Source organism: Amblyraja radiata, chromosome 10 (assembly GCF_010909765.2).
Source record: "Amblyraja radiata isolate CabotCenter1 chromosome 10, sAmbRad1.1.pri, whole genome shotgun sequence".
NCBI classification, from domain to species: domain Eukaryota; kingdom Metazoa; phylum Chordata; class Chondrichthyes; order Rajiformes; family Rajidae; genus Amblyraja; species Amblyraja radiata.
The window spans coordinates 39866842-39886483 of record NC_045965.1 but is presented as its reverse complement, the minus strand read 5'-3'; the positions used below and the strand labels follow the sequence as shown (position 1 = coordinate 39886483).

Here is a 19642-nt window from a genome sequence, read left to right as displayed (position 1 = left end):
GCTGGTTCAACGGGGGTGCTCCACGGACTCCCCAAGGATAATCCTCTACCTCCTCCTCGTCGTCACCTCCCAAATCTATGCCAGCCACCGACTTACGTAAGTCTTTATCTACCTTGGCCTTATTTTGTCTCTCTCTCTGCTGACGATCCTTACTTTCCTTTGCATGCCTGCATTCTTGTTTTAGTACTGTCGCTGACTTCTCCTGACCCCCTTCGGTCAGGGGTATTCCTAGTTTCAAGGCATTACTCTGCCAACTGGCCGTTAAAGACCGTGCCTTTTCTCTGTTACAATGATCGACCCACAACTGAATGGCCTTTTTATATATATTTTTTCTATCCGTTTTCCATATTACACTTTGAGCCCTTGACAACACACCCATATCATTGGAACCCCCTTCAGGCCATTCATCCTTCCCCAGTTTATGAATGAGTCCTCCCGACATACGCCTAAAGGTCTCCTCCATTTCTGGATGCAAGAAACATAGCTGATGTAATGGCCGGTCTGGGTGACCACTGGTGTCCATACCATTACCCATTTTTAAACTTATACTATCACACACAAAATTTCAGGGTTAACCGTGAGTCCTTGGTTCCGCCGTATCTCACTCGGTCACTTCAATTCCTGACCTTCGCGTGGAGGATTTCCTCTCTTAACAACCAGTCTAAGGCGGACTTTCTGTGAGATACGGAGGTACCTTGGTCTCGGTTAACACTCAATACTTTTTAATCCGACGATTCAATATACACTTATGCTATTACACACCAATAGTTCAGGGTTAACCGTGAGTCCTTGGTTCCGCCGTATCTCACTCGGCCACTTTAAAGCGGACTTTCTGTGAGGTACGGGGTACCTTGGTCTCGGTTAACACTCAATACTTTTTAACTCTTTCAGGGTTAACCGCGAGTCCTTGGTTCCGCCGTATCTCACTCGGCCACTTTAAAGCGGACTTTCTGTGAGGTACGGGGTACCTTGGTCTCGGTTAACATTCAATACTTGTTAACTCTTTCAGGGTTAACCGCGAGTCCTTGGTTCCGCCGTATCTCACTTGGTCACTTCAATTCCTGACCTCGCGTGGAGGATTTCCTCTCTTAACAACCAGTCTAAGGCGGACTTTCAGTGAGATACGGAGGTACCTTGGTCTCGGTTAACGTCTCAATACCAGTTAACTTCCTATACACAGTGCACTCCTCTTATATACCGTCTACGGTCCCCCTCTACGGGGTGTTTTATCCGCTCGATCAGACTAGGATAATCCTCGAGACGGTCACACAAATATCCCAACCAAAATTTCAGGGTTAACCGTGAGTCCTTGGTTCCACCGTATCTCACTCGGCCACTTTAAAGCGGACTTTCTGTGAGATATGGGGGTACCTTGGTCTCGGTTAACACTCAATACTTGTTAACTCTTTCAGGGTTAACCTAGAGTCCTTGGTTCCACCGTATCTCACTCAGTCACTTTGAAGTGGACTTTCTGTGAGATATGGGGGTACCTTGGTCTCAGTTAACGTCTCAATACTAGTTAACTTCCTATACCCAGTGCACTCCTCTTATATACCGTCTACGGTCCCCCTCTACGGGGTGTTTTATCCGCTCGATCAGACTAGGATAATCCTCGAGACGGCCCTATCCCAGTGCCCACAACCGGAACGTTCGGATGTCGTCCCACCAACTGATGCAAGTCAGCGAATTACCCTGCTACGCCGGGATACGAGGAAGGACCAAGAGGAGATTTAACTAAATCTACTCACTTGGCTGCGCACCCTTCACATCGATCCCGTCGCCCAGTGGATTCACTCGCCGGCTCGATCAGTCGCTGGTTGACATCCCACTTCTGACACCAAAATGTTGATTCACGTTTTTCTCTCACATCGGTTGTTTCGACAATAATCGACCAGGCACCAGGGTTGCTTTAAACGTACGTTTATTGAGCTTGGTAGTCTCCACACAGGTTTAACAACCTAGCAAAGAGTCCAGCTGACTGCCCTTAATTGCAATGCTTTATATACATTAATGCCACCGTTTAGCCCCCTCCCACATTACCCAAACAATCGACAGACCTGTACACAATGGTCATGATAACAGGCACGTACACAATGGGAGATGTTAATTAGTGGAACAATACTAGAGCTAAGACAGGGAGTACACAATGGGAGATGTTAATTAGTGGAACAATACTAGAGCTAAGACAGGGACATTTCTCAGACATTCGGGAGCCAGTGGTTTGCATATTCTTCAGCCTTCTGAAACTCAGCCACCTCAATCAGACGAGTGCGGGGAATATCAAAGTTGCGAATATGCAGCATCAGCAGGATAATGTGTATTTCTCAGGATCACAACTTCCTGAGGCCTGCAGCCACATAGTCAGCAACTTTGGTGAGCAGACATTTTAAGTTTCAACCCAGTTCACCTGACCTCCATTTTCCCTTCACATAACCATTTTACAGTGCTGATTCAAGATTTACATTCACAGCAGGAAATATCAAGAATCTTAAAATGGCTAATGCAGGTTGAAAAAGTACAAAGCCTCCCTTTTTAATTTTCCATTGTAATGGTGGGAAGCAAGTAGGCCAACAGCAATGGGCTCTTAAGTCAGGTATGCAAAACCAGCAGCAGAAAAACACTGATGGTCAGTATTGAACCAGACTGAGTTATGTGTAAAACCAGAATAGAGACAGAGGCCTATAATATAGTCCATCAAAGTTATTATTTCAATCTTGTTTCCAAGTTCTGCCCATATAGCCTGATTCAGTCCTGAATGTGGCCAGTGGTGGGATCCTGTTGGAGGTGACAAAAATTTCGGAGGATTATCTGTTGTATGTGACGGCTGTGGGGTGGAAGGTGAGGACAAGGGGGACTCTGTCCTTGTTACGAGTCGGGGGGGGGGGGGGGGGGGGGGGGGGGGGGAGTGAGAGCAGAGCTAAGGAATTATAGACAATGGGTACAGGAGAAGGCCATTTGGCCCTTCGAGCCAGCACCACCATTCAATGTGATCAGGGCTCTCACTTAACTTGTTTTCCTTGTTGCCAGCCAGGCAACGTCGGCAACATTTTAGGTTGCCAAATTACAGTTTAGGTGGTCATTTAAGATGGCTTGCATGACACGTGCGATAGTGTGCTCGGACGAAGTGCGTAGTTACCAGTCGGAATTATGCTCAATGAAGCATTCACATATTATTTCTGCTTTAAATAAAGTCACAAACTAAACATATTCACCAATCAAGACATGATATGTACCACAAAGACATGCAGCAGAATTATAATACAGTATCTGAACTCTTTTTACACATTGCAATTAATGCAATTTCTATTATTTCTTTCCACTTCTAAACATAAATGTGGTTGGATTATTCAGCGTATGATCAACCTGTGTCAATAAATCCTGGCCCATGGTAACATATATGCTTAACCATGCACACTACAGATTGATGCAAGCATGTTTTCTGTGAAGGACTGAAAATTATGACATGGCCATAGCATGGGTCGTTATTGCTATTGGTACAGAAACACTCTCGCTTCCCACATAATTTATCCACAACAAAATATACAGGTTGCAAGGAAATTTCTGAAGGCATTTTATGATAATAGCTGTTAAAATCGACTATACCCATCTGACAGGTTAAACATTACACTAACTGACAAGAGATGGCCAAAGGACATAACTGCAGCAAATATTCTATTGGTAATATGTTTAAAGGTGTCAAAACGCCACATTACCGGACATTCAGATTAGATGTATGTGCTGTGAACAGCAATGAAGATACCCAGTTTGTACACAGCAGATTAAAAAAAAATATTGATAAATGCTGTTTCCATCATTCCCACTTCAGAATTAACGTTAACATTTCAACTGAAATATCTCCTGACCAAATTTGTGTTTTATGTGACCGAATGTAGAAGTAAAACCTGGATAAATCCAACGCATAGTTGTGAATGTTACTCATTAATTAACTACAGTACTGATACTCCATATTAAGAGCATTGACTTGCCATTGGAATGAATTCTGTAATAACGTGTCAACGGTAGCAGTGACAATCGAACACTACGGTTTTAGTGTTTCACGAGTTCACAATGTAATTAATCCATCTTTATGGATTAAAACAAATAACATTGGGAATTAAAACACATTTGATTGCATTCCGTTATCAAACATAGTCAATGTTCGCTGTGAAGACATTTCCAGTTGAGTCGGGGGGGGGGGGGGGGGGGGTGTGATTCACACCAGTGCGGGATGGATAGATGGGGGGGGGGGGGGTTGAGAAGGCCATCGGTGCGGATGGATTGAGGCAGGGGAATTAGTGCGCGTTGGAGTAGGTAAAATTGTGAGGGGAGAGCACGGGGGATGTCAGAGGGGTTGAATGGGGGGTTCAGTACAGGATGGATGGGGGGGATCAGTACAGAATGAATGGGGGGGATCAGTACAGGAAGAATGGGGGTAGACAAAAATGCTGGAGAAACTCAGCGGATGAGGCAGCATCTATGGAGCAAAGGAAATAGGCAACGTTTCGGGTTGAGACCTTTCTTCAGACTGATCCCCCCACATTCTTCTTGAACGGGGGAATCAGTACAGGATGAATGGGATGGGATCAGTGCAGGATGAATGGGATGTTCAGTACAGGATGAATGGCGGGGGGGGGGGGGTCATTACAGTGTGGATCGGAGGGTCTGTGCAGGATGAATGGGGGGATCACTACAGGATGAATGGGTGGATCACTACAGGATGAATGGGGAGGGGGGGGGATCGCTACAGGATGGATGGGGAATCACTACAGGATGAATGAGGGGATAGCTACAGGATGAATTGGGAGATCGCTACAGGATGAATGGGGGGTTCAGTGCAGGATGAATGGGGGGATCAGTGCAGGATGAATGGGGGACCAGTGCAGGATGAATGGGGGGGGATCAGTACAGGATGAATGGGGGGGGATCAGTACAGGATGAATGGGGAGATCACTACGGGATGGATGGGGGGGATCAGTACAGGATGAATGAGGGGATCAGTACAGGATGAATGGGGAGATCACTACAGGATGGATGGGGGGGATCAGTACAGGATGAATGAGGCGATCAGTACAGGATGAATTGGGGGACCAGTACAGGATGAATGAGTGGGATCAGTAAAAGATGAATGGGAGGATCACTACAGGATGGATGGGGGGGATCGGTGCAGGGTAAATGGAGGGTGGGATGAATGGGTGGTTCAGTACAGGGTGGATGGAGGAGAAGTGCAGGATGAATGGGAAAGGGGGTCAATACAGGATGAATTGAGGGACCAATGTAGGATGGATGGGAAGTGGCAGGAGAATCAATGCGAGATGGATAGGTTGATCAGCGCAGGAGGAATAGTTTGGGGGGAGGTAGATGGGGAGGGGAGCACAGGGGATGTCAGTGAGGACTGAATAGAGGCGAGAATGGGGATCAGTGCGGGATGGAGAGGAGGGGTCTCAGTATAATACGGGTGGAGGGGGGCGTACAAGAGAGAGAGAGAGAGAGAGGGGAGGTGGAGAGGAAGGAAGGTCGGCGCTCATCGGACAGGGATGGCATCATCACCCCGCTACCTTGGCCGTCCCTGTCCACCGCCAAGTGCCGCCGCCAAAGGGGGAAGCAGTTGGGATCTCCTCGCCACTGCCGACAGAAATGTGCAGGGCCGAGCGGTGCAGCTGCTTCAAACGGCGAAAGGAGGCCTCCCCCTTCCTTCCTCCCTCCCAGCCTTGGCGTGCAGGAGGGTTTGTTTTAAAAGCGGATATGGTGGAGTGGCAAGCAGCGACAGCTATCAGTGCGGGAGGACAAAGAGGTGGAGCCGCTGCTGCTGTGCCGGGCACACCATTCGCTCCGACCTTCCGTCACGCCGCACCTAGTATCTTTGCCTCGCACTGCAGCTTGTTACCGCCGTCGACACGAAACGTCACGTTCCTTTTCTCCAGAGATGCTGCCTGACCCGCTGAGTTACTCCAGTTTTTTGTGTTTATCTTCGGTATAAACCAATATCTGCAGTGCCAAGCCAGGCAAAATGACTCGGCATTTAGGTTGCCCGGCGGCACTTTAGGTGGTCATTGGAACCCGGGCAACCGCTAATTTCTAGCCCTGCTGATCATCCCCAATCAGTACCCCGTTCTCCCCATATCCCCTGACTTTGCTATCTTTAAGAGCCCAATCAAGCTCTCTCTTGAAAGCATCTAGATAACCGGCCTCCACCGCCCACTGAGGCAGAGAATTCCACAGACTCACAACTCTCTGTGAGAAAAAGTGTTTCCTCATCTCCGTTCTAAATGGCTTACCCCTTATTCTTAAACGGTTGCACCTGGTTCTGGACTGCCCCAACATCGGGAACATATTTCCTGCCTCTAGCATGTCAAAACCCTTAATAATCTTACATGTTTCAATAAGATTCCCTCTCATCCTTGTAAACTCCAGAGTATACAAGCCAAGTCGCTCCATTTTCTCAACATATAACAATCCCGACATCCTGGGAATTAACCTTGTAAACCTATGCTGCACTCCCTCAATAGCAAGAATGTTCTTCCTCAAATTAGGGGACCAAAACTACACACAATACTCTAGGTGTGGTCTCACTAGGGCCCTATACAACTGCAGAAGGATCCCTTTGCTCCTATACTCAACTCCTTTTGTTATAAAGGCCAACATGCCATTTGCTTTCTTCACTGCCTGCTGTACCTGCATGCTTACTTTCATTGACTGATGAACAAGGACCCCCAGATCCCGTTGTAATTCCCCTTTTCCTAATGACACCATTTAGATAGTAATCTGCCTTCCTGTTTTTGCTACCAAAGTGGATAACCTCACATTTATCCACATTAAACTGCATTTGCCATGCATCTGCCCACTCACCCAACCTGTCCAAGTCACCCTGCATTCTCATAGCATCCTCCTCATATTTCACACTGCCACCCAGCTTTGTGTCATCTGCAAATTTGCTACTGTTACTTTGAATCCCTTTATCTAAATCATTGATGTATATTGTAAATAGCTGCGGTCCCAGCACCGATCCGTATTCCCTTTTTAGTCATCTTCTGTTGCTCTATAAAAATTACCCAATTCTCTTGTTTCCCGCTCATCTTTGCTATGTTGTACTTCTTCTCTTTGGATTTGTACTTCTTCTATTTCCATTGGAGACCCCTTCTCCCGTCTCCAACGGACCCCATCCTCTTGGACTCCCCCTTATGGCCATCTAAGATCTTTTTATTTTAAACTGCGGCGGGACATCAACCGCCTCAATCTTTCTACTCCCCTTTCTCATTCTAACCTCTTCCCCCCCCTGAACGTACAGCCCTCCACTCACTCTGCAACAACCCCGAATGGGTGATCAAACCTGCCGACAAGGGAGGTGTCGTGGTAGTCTGGCACGCTTATTTCTACCGGTCTGAGGCCAGGCGTCAAGTCTCAGACACCTCCTTCGACGTATCCTTGGACCATGACCCCACAGATGAGCACCAGGCCATTATCTCAAACACCATCACTGGCTACTCTCCTCCGCCAAGTGGAGCTGGTCCTTACCCTCAACAACTTTTCCTTTGACTCCTCCCATTTCCTCCAAATCCTAGGCGTAGTTATAGGCACGCGCATGGGTCCCAGCTATGCCTGCTTCTTTGTAGGGTACTTCAAACAATCTTTGTTCGAGGTGTACAGTGGCCCTATCCCCGAACTCCACCTCCGCTACATTGACGACTGCATTGGTGCTACCTCCTGCACCCCTGCAGAACTCACTGACTTCATCCATTTCACCACTAACTTCCATCCGACACTCAAATTCACCTGGACCATTTCCGACATCACCCGACCGTTTCTAGACCTCACTATCTCCATCACAGGTAACAGACTACTGACCGACATCTACTACAAACCCACTGACTCCCATGGCTATCTGGACTACACTTCTTCCCACCCTGCTTCCTGTTAGGACTCTATCCCCTACTCCCAATTCCTCCGTCTATGTCGCATCTGCACCCAGGATGAGGTGTTCCAAACGAGGGCATTGGAGATGTCCTCATTCTTTAGGGAGAGGGGATTCCCCTCTTCAACTATAGATGAGGCTCTCACCAGGGTCTCATCTATATCCCGTAGCTCCGCTCACACTCCTCCCCTCCCCCCCCCCCCCCCCCCATTCATAACAAGGACAGTCCCCCTTGTCCTCGCCTTCCACCCCACCAGCTGTCACATACAACCGATGAACCGATAATCCTCCAACATTTTCGCCACCTCCAACGGGATTCCACCACTGGCCACATCTTCCCATCTCCTCTCCTTTCGGCTTTCCACAGAGACCGCTCCCTCTGTAACTACCTGGTCAATTCGTCCCTCCCCACCCAAACCACCCCCTCCCCTGATACTTTCCCTTGCAACCGCAGGAAATGCTACACTTGTCGCTTTACCTCCCCCCTCGACTCCATCCAAGGACCCAAGCAGTCTTTCCAGGTGAGGCGGAGGTTCACCTGCACCTCCTCCAACCTCATCTATTGCATCTTCTGTTCTAGGTTTCAACTGCTCTACATCGGTGAGACCAAGCGCAGGCTTGGCGATCGCTTCGCCCAACACCTCCGCTCAGTTTGCATTAACCAACCTGATCTAACCGTGGCTCAGCACTTCAACTGTCCCTCCTATTCCGAATCCAACCTTTCTGTCCTGGGCCTCCTCCATGGCCAGAGTGAGTCCCACAGCAAATTGGAGGGGCAGCACCTCATATTTCGCTTGGGCAGTTTACACCCCAGCGGTATGAACAATGACTTCTCTAATTTCATGTAGTCCTTGCTTTATCCCTCCTTCTCCTCCCCTTTCCAGCTCCCACAGCCTACTATCTCTGCCTCTTACTTTCTGCATCCCCACCCTCACATCAGTCTGAAGAAGGGTCTCGACCCGAAACGTCACTTATTCCTTCGTTCCATAGATGCTGCCTCACCCGCTGAGTTTCTCCAGCATTTTTGTCTACCTTTGATTTTTCCATATCTGCAGTTATTCTTAAAAAACGATCGGTGCAAATTTTAGATTAATAGGCATTTATGTGTTTTTTTAAATATTTTCTTTTTTTTATTGCAGCTTGGCCTGTTTGTAGACTTTTCATGTGAAGATATTATTACTGAAGGAGATGATGTTGATGGTGATCTGGAAGCGGAATTAGCTGAAATAACTGGGATGAAGCCAGTCACAAAATCCCAATCCAAAGAAAAGGGTTAGTGTTATCATTGTTTATTGTTCATCCATAATTACAACAGTTTTGTTTTAATATTTAAAACAATATGAATATTTCTCAGTTGTAAAATACATTTTATGTTAATTAATGGCCTACGTCATGGAAAGACAACTTTCCAATGAAAAATAAAAACATTTAACCACCTTTAATTTATGAACATTGTAAAATTATGATCATATCTTAGTTTTGACCAGTTGTCCTCAAAATAAATACTGGTGACCCCCAAGTTACTGTGGGGTTGCAGTCCTAGAAAACTGTCCATATCACATTTTGCTTAATACAAAACCCTTTTCCCCTTTGAATTCCATTTTATAAGAGGGAATAATTCCTACAGGATATTCTTTCTCAGTAATAATGATGAGTACTAGGGCTGCAAATTTTATTCAATATCTTGTATTTTTTGTAGTGATTTCTGAATTCTGTCAGGCTAAACTGACATGAAGGGCTGTAATACAGGAGTTGCCGGTAATTTGTTTCTTTGAAAAGACATCGCCAGTCTAACAAGTTGAATGTTCTCATATCTTGCTATGACTTTAATTGTTTTACTTTCATGTTTTATAATGCGAAGAGCTGAAAAGAAGAACATTTTGATAAAACTGCGTGGAGAAAATACTATTTTCTAAATGATGAACTGTTAAAGGAAGAGTGGCCTTTAATAGAGTCCAGTCTGGACTCCCTTATTGTGCTCTACTCCGCATGCATTCGAGATTTATCCAAAACACCGGTTTTGCCCTATTTTCATCCAGCATCCCTGTACTTGTTGACTCGCATCTATTCAATTATGGTCTCATGTTCAAAATTCTCAACCTCGTCTGCAGATCTTATCAAGACTTCATCCTGTAGCCATATAATTGTCTGAGATATCTGTATTTCTGAAATTCCAGTCTCTGAGTATTCAGAATTTAATTGCTTCACTGCAATTGACTACAGCGTTCAAGGCCTTAAACTTCTTCAGTTCCCTATAAATTTAATAAAATTGAATTGATTGCTTGAAAAGAAACCTGAATTATAAATTACTAATCGTAGCCTCTCTTCCTCGAATATATCAAGTCTGTAAGGATGGTATATTATAAATAGTATAGTATTATAAATTAGAAAATGAAAAGGTTGTCTTTTAAACTTGGCCTTAGGACTTTTTAGTATTTTCAAGAGAAAATTAATCCCATTGCTGGTTTCCTTTGTTGTATAAATCAACCTTCAAGATATGTCTAAGAAAGAACTGCAGATGCTGGAAAAATCGAAGGTAAATAAAAAAGCTGGAGAAACTCAGCGGGTGAGGCAGCATCTATGGAGCGAAGGAATGGGCGATGTTTCAGGTCGAGGCCCTTCTTCAGGATGTCGGGGGGGGGGTTGGGGGAAAATAAAGGAAGAGGCGGAGACAGTAGGCTGAAGGAGAGCTGGGAAGGGGAGGGGAAGGAAGGAGAAAGCAAGGACTACCTGAGATTGGAGAAGTCAATGTTCATACTGCTGGAGTGTAAACTACCCAAGCGAAATATGAGGTGCTGTTCCTCCAATTTGCTGTGGGACTCTGGCCATGGAGGAGGCCAGGGATGGAAAGGTTGGATTCGGAATGGGAGGGGGAGTTGAAGTGCTGAGCGACAGGGAGATCAGGTTGGTTATTGGGAATTGAGCGGAGGTGTTGGGTGAAGGGATCGCCAAGCCTGCGCTTGGTCTCAGCGATGTAGAGCAGTTGACACCTGGAACAGTGGATGCAATAGTTGAGGTTGGAGGAGGTGCAGGTGAACCTCTGCCTCACCTGGAAAGACTGCTTGGGTCCTTCGATTGAGTCAAGGGGGGAGGTAAAGCGACAAGTGTAGCATTTCCTGCGGTTGCAAGGGAAAGTACCAGGGGAGGGGGTGGTTTGGTTGCGGAGGGACGAATTGACCAGGGAGTTACGGAGGGAGCGGTCTGTGTGGAAAGCCGAAAGGGGAGGAGATGGGAAGATGTGGCCAGTGGTGGAATCCCGTTGGAGGTGGCGAAAATGCCAGAGGATTATCTGTTATATGTGACGGCTGGGGGGCTGTGGGGTGGAAGGTGAGGACAAGGGGAACTCTGTCCTTGTTACGATTAGGGGGACGGGGAGTGAGAGCGGATCTGCGGGATATAGAGGAGACCCTGGTGAGAGCCTCATTTATAGTAGAAGAGGCGAATCCCCGTTCCCTAAAGAATGAGGACATCTCCGATGCCCTGGTATGGAACACCTCATCCTGGGTGCAGATGCGGCTCTGCCGCTCATTAAGTGTTGATTAATATTTCCTGCAACATGAAGGTGGGTCTTGTGATACATAATACAGTAAGCAACTCTTCGGTATTCACTATCTGCCAAAGTACCAGATACACAATTATTTTCATGAGCTATAATTTGAGAACAAAAGACGTTTAGTAAGTTATACCTATTTCTGATTTAGTACATTATAATCATAGTGCCTTTACCAATGGACCACATAACACAAATGGCTGAAGAATGCATGAAGGATGTAGATGAAAATGACGATGATGAAGATTTTGAAAATGACGAGGATCTCTTGGTAAGTTATTACTTGGGAAGAAATAAAATGAATATAATATGATAAATTCATTCTTGGAATAAATCTGTTTTTGAATATAGTCCCGTTAACAAAAAGCAAGAATGTCCAGCAGGTAGTGCTGCTTTTTCACACCTCTAAGCACCCAGGTTTAGACATGACCTCAGGTCCACTCTGCATTGTTTGCTTATTCTTTCCTTGATCAAGTGGATTGCTCCTAGATGTTCTGGTTTCTTCCAACATCATAAGGACGTGCTGATTTCTTAAATGGCTACTGCAGACATAAAGAGGGGTCTCATTCTGAAATGTCACCTATCCATGTTCTCCACAGATGATGCTTGCTCGCTGAGTTGCTCCAGCACTTTGTATCTTTGAATTAATAAATGAATGAATTAATAAGTTTATTGGCCAAGTATGTACACATACAAGGAATTTGCCTTGGTGCTCCACGGAACACCAACAGTCACATGTTACTCCCTAATGTAGGTTAATGGCAAAAAGAGCCACAGGGAAGTAGATAGGCATGTATAAGAGAAAATAAATTACAGGAATATAGGTAGTTAAGGAGGGGTGGAATGGAGGTTGCTCTCCTGTGAGTGGCATAAACATAATGGGCTGAATGACATCTTTCTATATAACATCTGTATTTATAATCATATGAAGATTGTTTAATTCCATTCTTGTCTTTAATTGTTATGAATTATGAAGCTAATTTTAACAAATGTATTATTAAACATAAGAATAAGTGTAGGCCAATTCATTTTTCCATTCTGTTTCGTCATGCAAACACGTCATAGCTTTTCTATGACTCAATTCATATATCAACCTTGTACTGGCAAATATCTATGAATCACATCTAATATAACAATTGACCCAGCAGGCTTTCCCATTGCAGAAGAGGAATCCAAACTTCTACCGACCTCTTTGCGAGTGGTTTTGTTTAATAATCTTCCCGATCCTGGCTATAAAATTAAATCTTTACTTCCTAGTCCTTTCCAATCAGCAGAAATAGGGTTTGTAGTGTGAAATGAGCTTTCTCTTAAGGCCATAAAAAATTGTTAAACCACTTACTAAATTCCTGGCAATGCTACTTAAGTTTGTGTGCACTTTCCTTCTGGTATGAGCCTTGGAACAAAGGTATCCTGGTAAAATATTTCCGATACTGCTTCCAAAGCCAAACTACTCTTCCTCAGTTGTGATACTTACAATTATTCAATTGTGGTTTTGTGTAGGTGTGGTTTCACTGCACTATAATCTCTTAAACCAGTGTACGCAGTCCTTTAAATTTAAAGATCATTAGCTTTATTGGATACTTTTTCAGCACCCTGTTCTGATATTATACTGATCCATGTGCCCTATATTTTTATGAACTTCTTGGTTTTTCATCAATTATAATATATGCTATTCATTTTGGGTACAAACTCGAAGACCTCAAATTTTCCTACATTAAAATCAATTGGCTTTAGTTTTGCCCCTTTGCTTAACCTTAATACGTCTTTGTAAGCAGAGTAGACAAATGCATTAAATCATAATTATACCCTTTTTTGCTACCTTAGTGCCGCTTGCATCAATTCCACAAGCTTTGTTTAGTTAATACGAACTTTTGTGCAATGAATATTGTGCATAAATATTTTTATGTACACTATATTTTCCCTCTTCCCCTTTAATCTTCTGCATTAAATACTGACAGAAATTCCACACTGATCAAAATGTTAATTTTCTCTTTTTCGCATATAGCAGCTGTTTTTAAGAATCATATGTTGCTCTCAATCAATGCTTTTTTGATTAATCTTAATATCAGTTGCACATGTTTAATTCTCACTCTTTGGAGTTCTTATTGTGCTTTGCTGCCTTTTTGTTCTTTATATCTTTCTCAACCAGCCGAATCTGCATTTTTTTCAGTTTTCTTATGCTTTTAGTTTTTTTTCACTCTAAAACACAATGTGGTATGTTTATTAAATGATCTCAAAGTAAAAGATTTCCAAGCAGTGATCATAACATAAAATATTTTTTTAACAACTTGAATTGGAAACAAGCAACAAAGGTTGTTTATCTTGAAGAAATAAGTTACAATGAAATGAAGACCCCAGAGTTAGACCCCAGACCTCATTTTTATCTGTCTCTTAGAACAGCTATAAACCCAATACCAACTATACGCAGACATGTTGGCAAAACATCCTGTCATATTGTGCTTTAAAAAGTCGTGATGTAGGATAATTTTAAATGTTAACCAAACTGGCTAGTTTACTAAATATAATTAAATGCGTCGTCTTCATCCATTTGTTAAATATTTAGTAAATTGCTTGCATTTATGGAATGTGAATACATGTGTATACATAATAATACATGTATTAAATGTGTACATCTTCAAAAGTACAAAACATTTCAGAGTTGTGGATGATTTTCATTTTTGCAGAATATCTTTTGAAACCTGAAAATATTAACAATGTGTCTGACAGTTAAACCTATATATAATCACCACAAGATGCATCCTTTATAATTATATTTATTAATTCTATTGTCTCTTTATTTCCACAAATATAAACCTGCACAAAATACCTACAGTCTGCATGCAAAATACTTGCTTGCCTATTGAATGACTAAAGTGTGGCAGATGATTAATTATTAATATTTCAATGTAAATTTTATTTCTGTTAAGCAAGCTGCATTTTGCTGTGTTAATTTGGTGTAGTAATGAATTGCGTAATTGTAACCTGGATAATGTGTAAAATAATATATATTTGGAAATTGGAATTTGCTTAAATTGTATTAAAAATATTTATTTTCCAATTAAGGCTGAGTTCAAAGAAGTGGTGGAGAATGAGGAGGAAGAATCTCCAGATTCATCTTTTCCCACAGACTCTTCAGTGTCAGTAAAGCAAGAATCTCCTCAAGAATCTCATCCTCAGGTAAACAGAAGGAAAGATTATTCTTATATCATGTACTTTTATTTGTTGCACCACCATCAATTATATTTGGCTTTATTAATTAGTATTATTTGCAGAGTACCAATGATCTTTAATTTCAGAAATCTTTGCAGTATTAGAAATGTTTTGCAAGATATTCACTATGTGATGTTCAGACAAATGAAAACATCTTCTGGAGTTCTCTTAAACACCACAACTATTCAATTAAAAAAAAAATCTGAAGTTTAATTATCATGGAATTGGCCTCGCCAACAGCCTGTCTTGTCCATTTCTTCTTGTTTTTAGCCCGTTTTATTTGTATGGTGGCCAATTAGGAAAAGGGGAGATGCAACGAGACCTGGGTGTCATGGTACACCAGTCATTGAAAGTAGGCATGCAGGTGCAGCAGGCAGTGAAGAAAGCTAATGGTATGTTAGCATTCATAGCAAAAGGATTTGAGTATAGGAGCAGGGAGGTTCTACTGCAGTTGTACAAGGTCTTGGTGAGACCACACCTGGAGTATTGCGTACAGTTTTGGTCTCCTAATCTGAGGAAAGACATTCTTGCCATAGAGGGAGTACAGAGAAGGTTCACCAGACTGATTCCTGGGATGGCAGGACTTTTATATGAAGAAAGACTGGATAGACTCGGCTTGTACACGCTAGAATTTAGAAGATTGAGGGGGGATCTTATAGAAACTTACAAAATTCTTAAGGGGTTGGACAGGCTAGATGCAGGAAGATTATTCCCGATGTTGGGGAAGTCCAGAACTAGGGGTCACCGTTTAAGGATAAGAGGGAAGTCTTTTAGGACCGAGATGAGAAAATCATTTTTTACACAGAGTGGTGAATCTGTGGAATTCTCTGCCACAGAAGGTAGTTGCGGCCAGCTCATTGGCTATATTTAAGATGTGGCCCTTGTGGCTAAAGGGATCGGGGTATGGAGAGAAGGCAGGGATGGGATACTGAGTTGGATGATCAGCCATGATCATATTGAATGGCGGTGCAGGCTCGAAGGGCCGAATGGCCTACTCCTGCACCTATTTTCTATGTTTCTATGTTTTAGTTGATCTTTAGTTTTTGTATTATGTAGGGGGTGGGGGATACTTTTTTAAATCTTTTCTCCCGATGGAGATGTGACTTTTTCCAATCGTACCTCCGTCCGCACTGCGGTCTAACATCGTGGTGCTGGCTGTCAATTTGTTATGGACCGACTTCAGGAACTCCAGCTGCAGGAGTTTCGACCGCCCCCCTTTGAGGGAGCCTCGATCGCCCCGTTGCGGGGGCTTCAAACGCCGACTGCGGCAGCTTCTCTCTCTCCGACTGCGGATGTTTCGATCGCCCCGACCGCGGGAGAAAAGGAGGAAGAAGGTAAAAGTTATTCGCCTTCCATCACAGTGAGGAGTAACCAAAAGCAAGATGGATGCTGCCTGTGCTGGTGGGGGCTCAGAGGGATTGTCGTGAGTGCGGTGGTCTCTGTGTTTCTGGGGACATCGCACCACAGGAGCGTCCTGGAGCCTGCTGCATGTGTGGATGGCTTTCTGACTGTTCAGCGAACAGGGACTGCAGAGAGAGCGACAAGTGGTCGGTGCACCTCAGTCTTAAATGACCTCCCCTTTATTCTAAGACTGTGGCCCCTGGTTCTGGACTTGCCCAAAATTGGGAACATTTTTCCTGCATCTAGCTTGTCCAGTCCTTTTATAGTTTTATATGTTTCTATAAGATTCCCCCTCATCCTTCTAAACTCCAGTGAATACAAGCCTAGTCTTTTCAATCTTTCCTCATATGACAGTCCCGCCATCCCAGGGCTAAATCTTGTGAACCTACGCTGCACTGCCTCAATCACAAAAATGTCCTTCCTCAACTGGAGACCAAAACTGTACACAATACTCCAGATGTGGTCTCACCAGAGCCCTATATAACTGCAGAAGAACCTCTTTACTCCTATACTGAAATCCTCTTGTTATGAAGGCCAGCATTCCATTTGCTTTCTTTACTGCCTGCTGTACCTGTAAGCCAACTTTCAGTGACCAGTGTACAAGGACGCCCAGGTCTCGCTGCACCTCCCCCTTACCTAACCCCATTGAAATAATAATCTGCCCCCTTGTTTTTGCTGCGAAAGTGGATAACCTCACATTTATCCATATTATACTGCATCTGCCACACATGTGCCCACTCACTTAACCTGTCCAGGTCACCCTGCAAACTCCTAACATCCTCTTCGCAGTTCACACTGCCACCCAGCTTTGTGTCATCCGCAAACTTACTAGTGTTGCTCCTAATTCCCTCTTCCAAATCATTAATATATATGGTAAACAGTTGCGGCCCCAACACCGAGTCTTGCGGCACTCCACTCGCCACTGCCAGCCATTCAGAAAAGGACCCGTTCACTCCTACTCTTTGCTTCGGTCTGCCAACCAATTTTCTATCCATGTCAACACCCTACCCCCAATCGCATGTGCTCTAATTTTAGTCACCGGTCTCCTGTGCGGGACCTTATCAAAGGCTTTCTGAAAGTCTAGATACACTACATCCACTGGCACCCCTTCATCCATTTTACTTGTCACATCCTCAAAAAATTCCAGAAGATTAGTCAAGCATGATTTCTTAATTACTTACAAAACTAATAGGTTAATTGAACTGCATACCAAGGCACATTTCTTGAAGAATAAAATGAAAAATTAGAACTGTTTCTGTTTACAGAACTCAGTTAGACTGGGCTTGGACTATTGTTTGCAGTTCTAATCTCCTAATTGCAAAAGAATATAACTTCTAGAGAACGTATTTTATTTCTGCAATATTACAGCGAATGGAATGCAACAATCAGGAAAATCTTAAATTCTCAGGTTCATTTCTGTAAAGTGAAGTGCAAAAAGCTAATTTAAATAAAATGAATGGGTGGAGTGGAGTGAGTAATAAGGATATGATTAAAGGAAGAATTGTTGCACACATGAGGAACAGACTAAAACTGTATGCTAACAGCTGGGAAGTTGCAATTGGAGCGGGAGAAATCTTAGATGTTTAAATATCATCAAGTGTGAAATGGCCTTTCCTGTGGTGTTCTTTGTTCAAGCACTGAAAATTATTTCATTTTCTCTAGTCAAGTGCAGTTTCTGCGAGTGCTGGTGGCTTACAAGATACTCTGGAAAAACGAATTCAGATGTATAGAGTTGCAATTACTAACACAAAGAAAACTGGAGAAACCTCAAAAATGAGAAGATATGAACGAGGACTAAAGGTATGATTTATTAATGTAATATTTCAACTTTCGTGTAACTTTCAAGCTCACGTAATTTAGACTTTTCTGTAGATTGTCTCTAGAGATGCTTTAGCTTCAGTTGATGGGAAAACATTTGCTGATTTTGCCAAATTATGAAGTCTGGTATCTGTCTAAGCTTGGTCTAAAGGAAGATTCTGAGCTCAAGCAATTTAACCAAAATCGTTGAGAAGTAGAATTAAAATTAATTTACAGCTGTATTTTTGGTTGCATTAATGTTGCTTTAGCACTGCTCCAAGTATATTTTAAGCAATTTTGTGCATTCACATTTTAACATATCTTGGAATTATTATTTTTTCCATAACTGCATACTAAAATGGAAAAATATCAGTTTAATGTACAATTGATTCAATGTTGTTGTCCCTTTTGTAATTTTCTGCAGGAGCTATTCATTACAAGTAATGTAGTTCATCTAAAGAATATTGAGAAAATATTTTGCTTACTGAAATTATTTGAATAGTGATTGGAAAATCTTTGAAAACTTTTTGTCAGAAATCATAAAGTTTGTGGTTTGATATAATGTATGCAGTCTTTAACTGATTCTTATATTTAACAGACTTTGCAAACAATGCTTGTTTCTGCAAAGAAAGGTAAAAGGATAGAGGAAGCAGAAATTCCTCCCCCAGTGGCCAGTGGTAAAAGCAGTGCTCCAGTACTCCAACCTGATGCTTTAAATGCAGACGGTTTGGAAGATGAAAAAGTGGAAGACAGAGTTGCAGAAATGCTTCAAGATATACCAACACCAGCAAAACCTGTTGTGACTGTGTTACCAGTGGCGTCTTCTGTGCCCAAATCTCACAATGTTCTTGCAGAATCTGCAACTGCCATTCAGTCCGATATCAGTGATGTGTCTTCTGCAACAATTAGTGATGGCTCAGGTACTGTATCAAATTGAACTGTTTTCATTTTGCTATTTAAGTAGCAATAGATTCCAGATGCTAACAGACTTGGAAGACCAAATATTTCAGAAAGAACTTCAGATGCTGGAAAAATTGAAGGTAGACAAAAAAGCTGGAGATACTCAGCGGGAGCATCTATGGAGCAAAGGAATAGGCGACCCTTCTTCAGACTGATGTCGGGGGGGACGGGAAAAAGAAAGGAAGAGGCGGAGAAAGTAGGTTGTAGGACAGCTGGGGAGGGGAAGGAAGGAGAAAGCAAGGACTACCTGAAATTGGAGAAGTCAATGTTATACCGCTGGGGTGTAAACTACCCAAGCGAAATATGAGGTGCTGTTCCTCCAATTAGCAGTGGGACTCACTCTGGCCGTGGAGGAGGCCCAGGACAGAAAGGTGGGATTCGGAATGGGAGGGGGAGTTGAAGTGCTGAGCCACCGGGAGATCAGGTTCGTTATTGCGAACTGAGCGGAGGTGTTGGGCGAAGCAATCGCCAAGCCTGCGCTTGGTCTCACCGATGTAGAGCAGTTGACACCTGGAACAGCGGATGCAATAGATGAGGTTGGAGGAGGTGCAGGTGAACCTCTGCCTCACCTCGAAAGACTGTTTGGGTCCTTGGATGGAGTCGAGGGCAACCACAGGGAATGCTAGACTTGGTGCTTTACCTCCTCCCCACCGCAAATTGGAGGAACAGCACATCATATTTCGCTTGGGTACTTTACACCAAAACGGTATCAACATTAACCTCCAATTTCAGGTAGTCCTTGGTTTCTCCTTCCTTCCCCTCCCCTTCCCAACTCTCCCACAGCCTACTCTCTCCGCCTCTTCCTTTCTGTTTTC

At 43.5% G+C, this 19642-nt stretch overlaps 1 protein-coding gene across 2 annotated transcripts in view; it reads left to right on the top strand.

Moving 5' to 3' along the window:
* cc2d1b (coiled-coil and C2 domain containing 1B) overlaps positions 1-19642 on the top strand; it is a 77791-nt gene that overhangs the window by 15974 nt on the left and 42175 nt on the right. For both annotated transcript variants that reach the window (XM_033028605.1, XM_033028604.1), the window contains exons 2-6: positions 9049-9181; positions 11627-11730; positions 14523-14636; positions 17733-17870; positions 18466-18787. In XM_033028605.1, coding sequence (XP_032884496.1) covers positions 9049-9181; positions 11627-11730; positions 14523-14636; positions 17733-17870; positions 18466-18787 — 811 coding nt within the window. The remainder of the gene's footprint in view (positions 1-9048; positions 9182-11626; positions 11731-14522; positions 14637-17732; positions 17871-18465; positions 18788-19642) is intronic.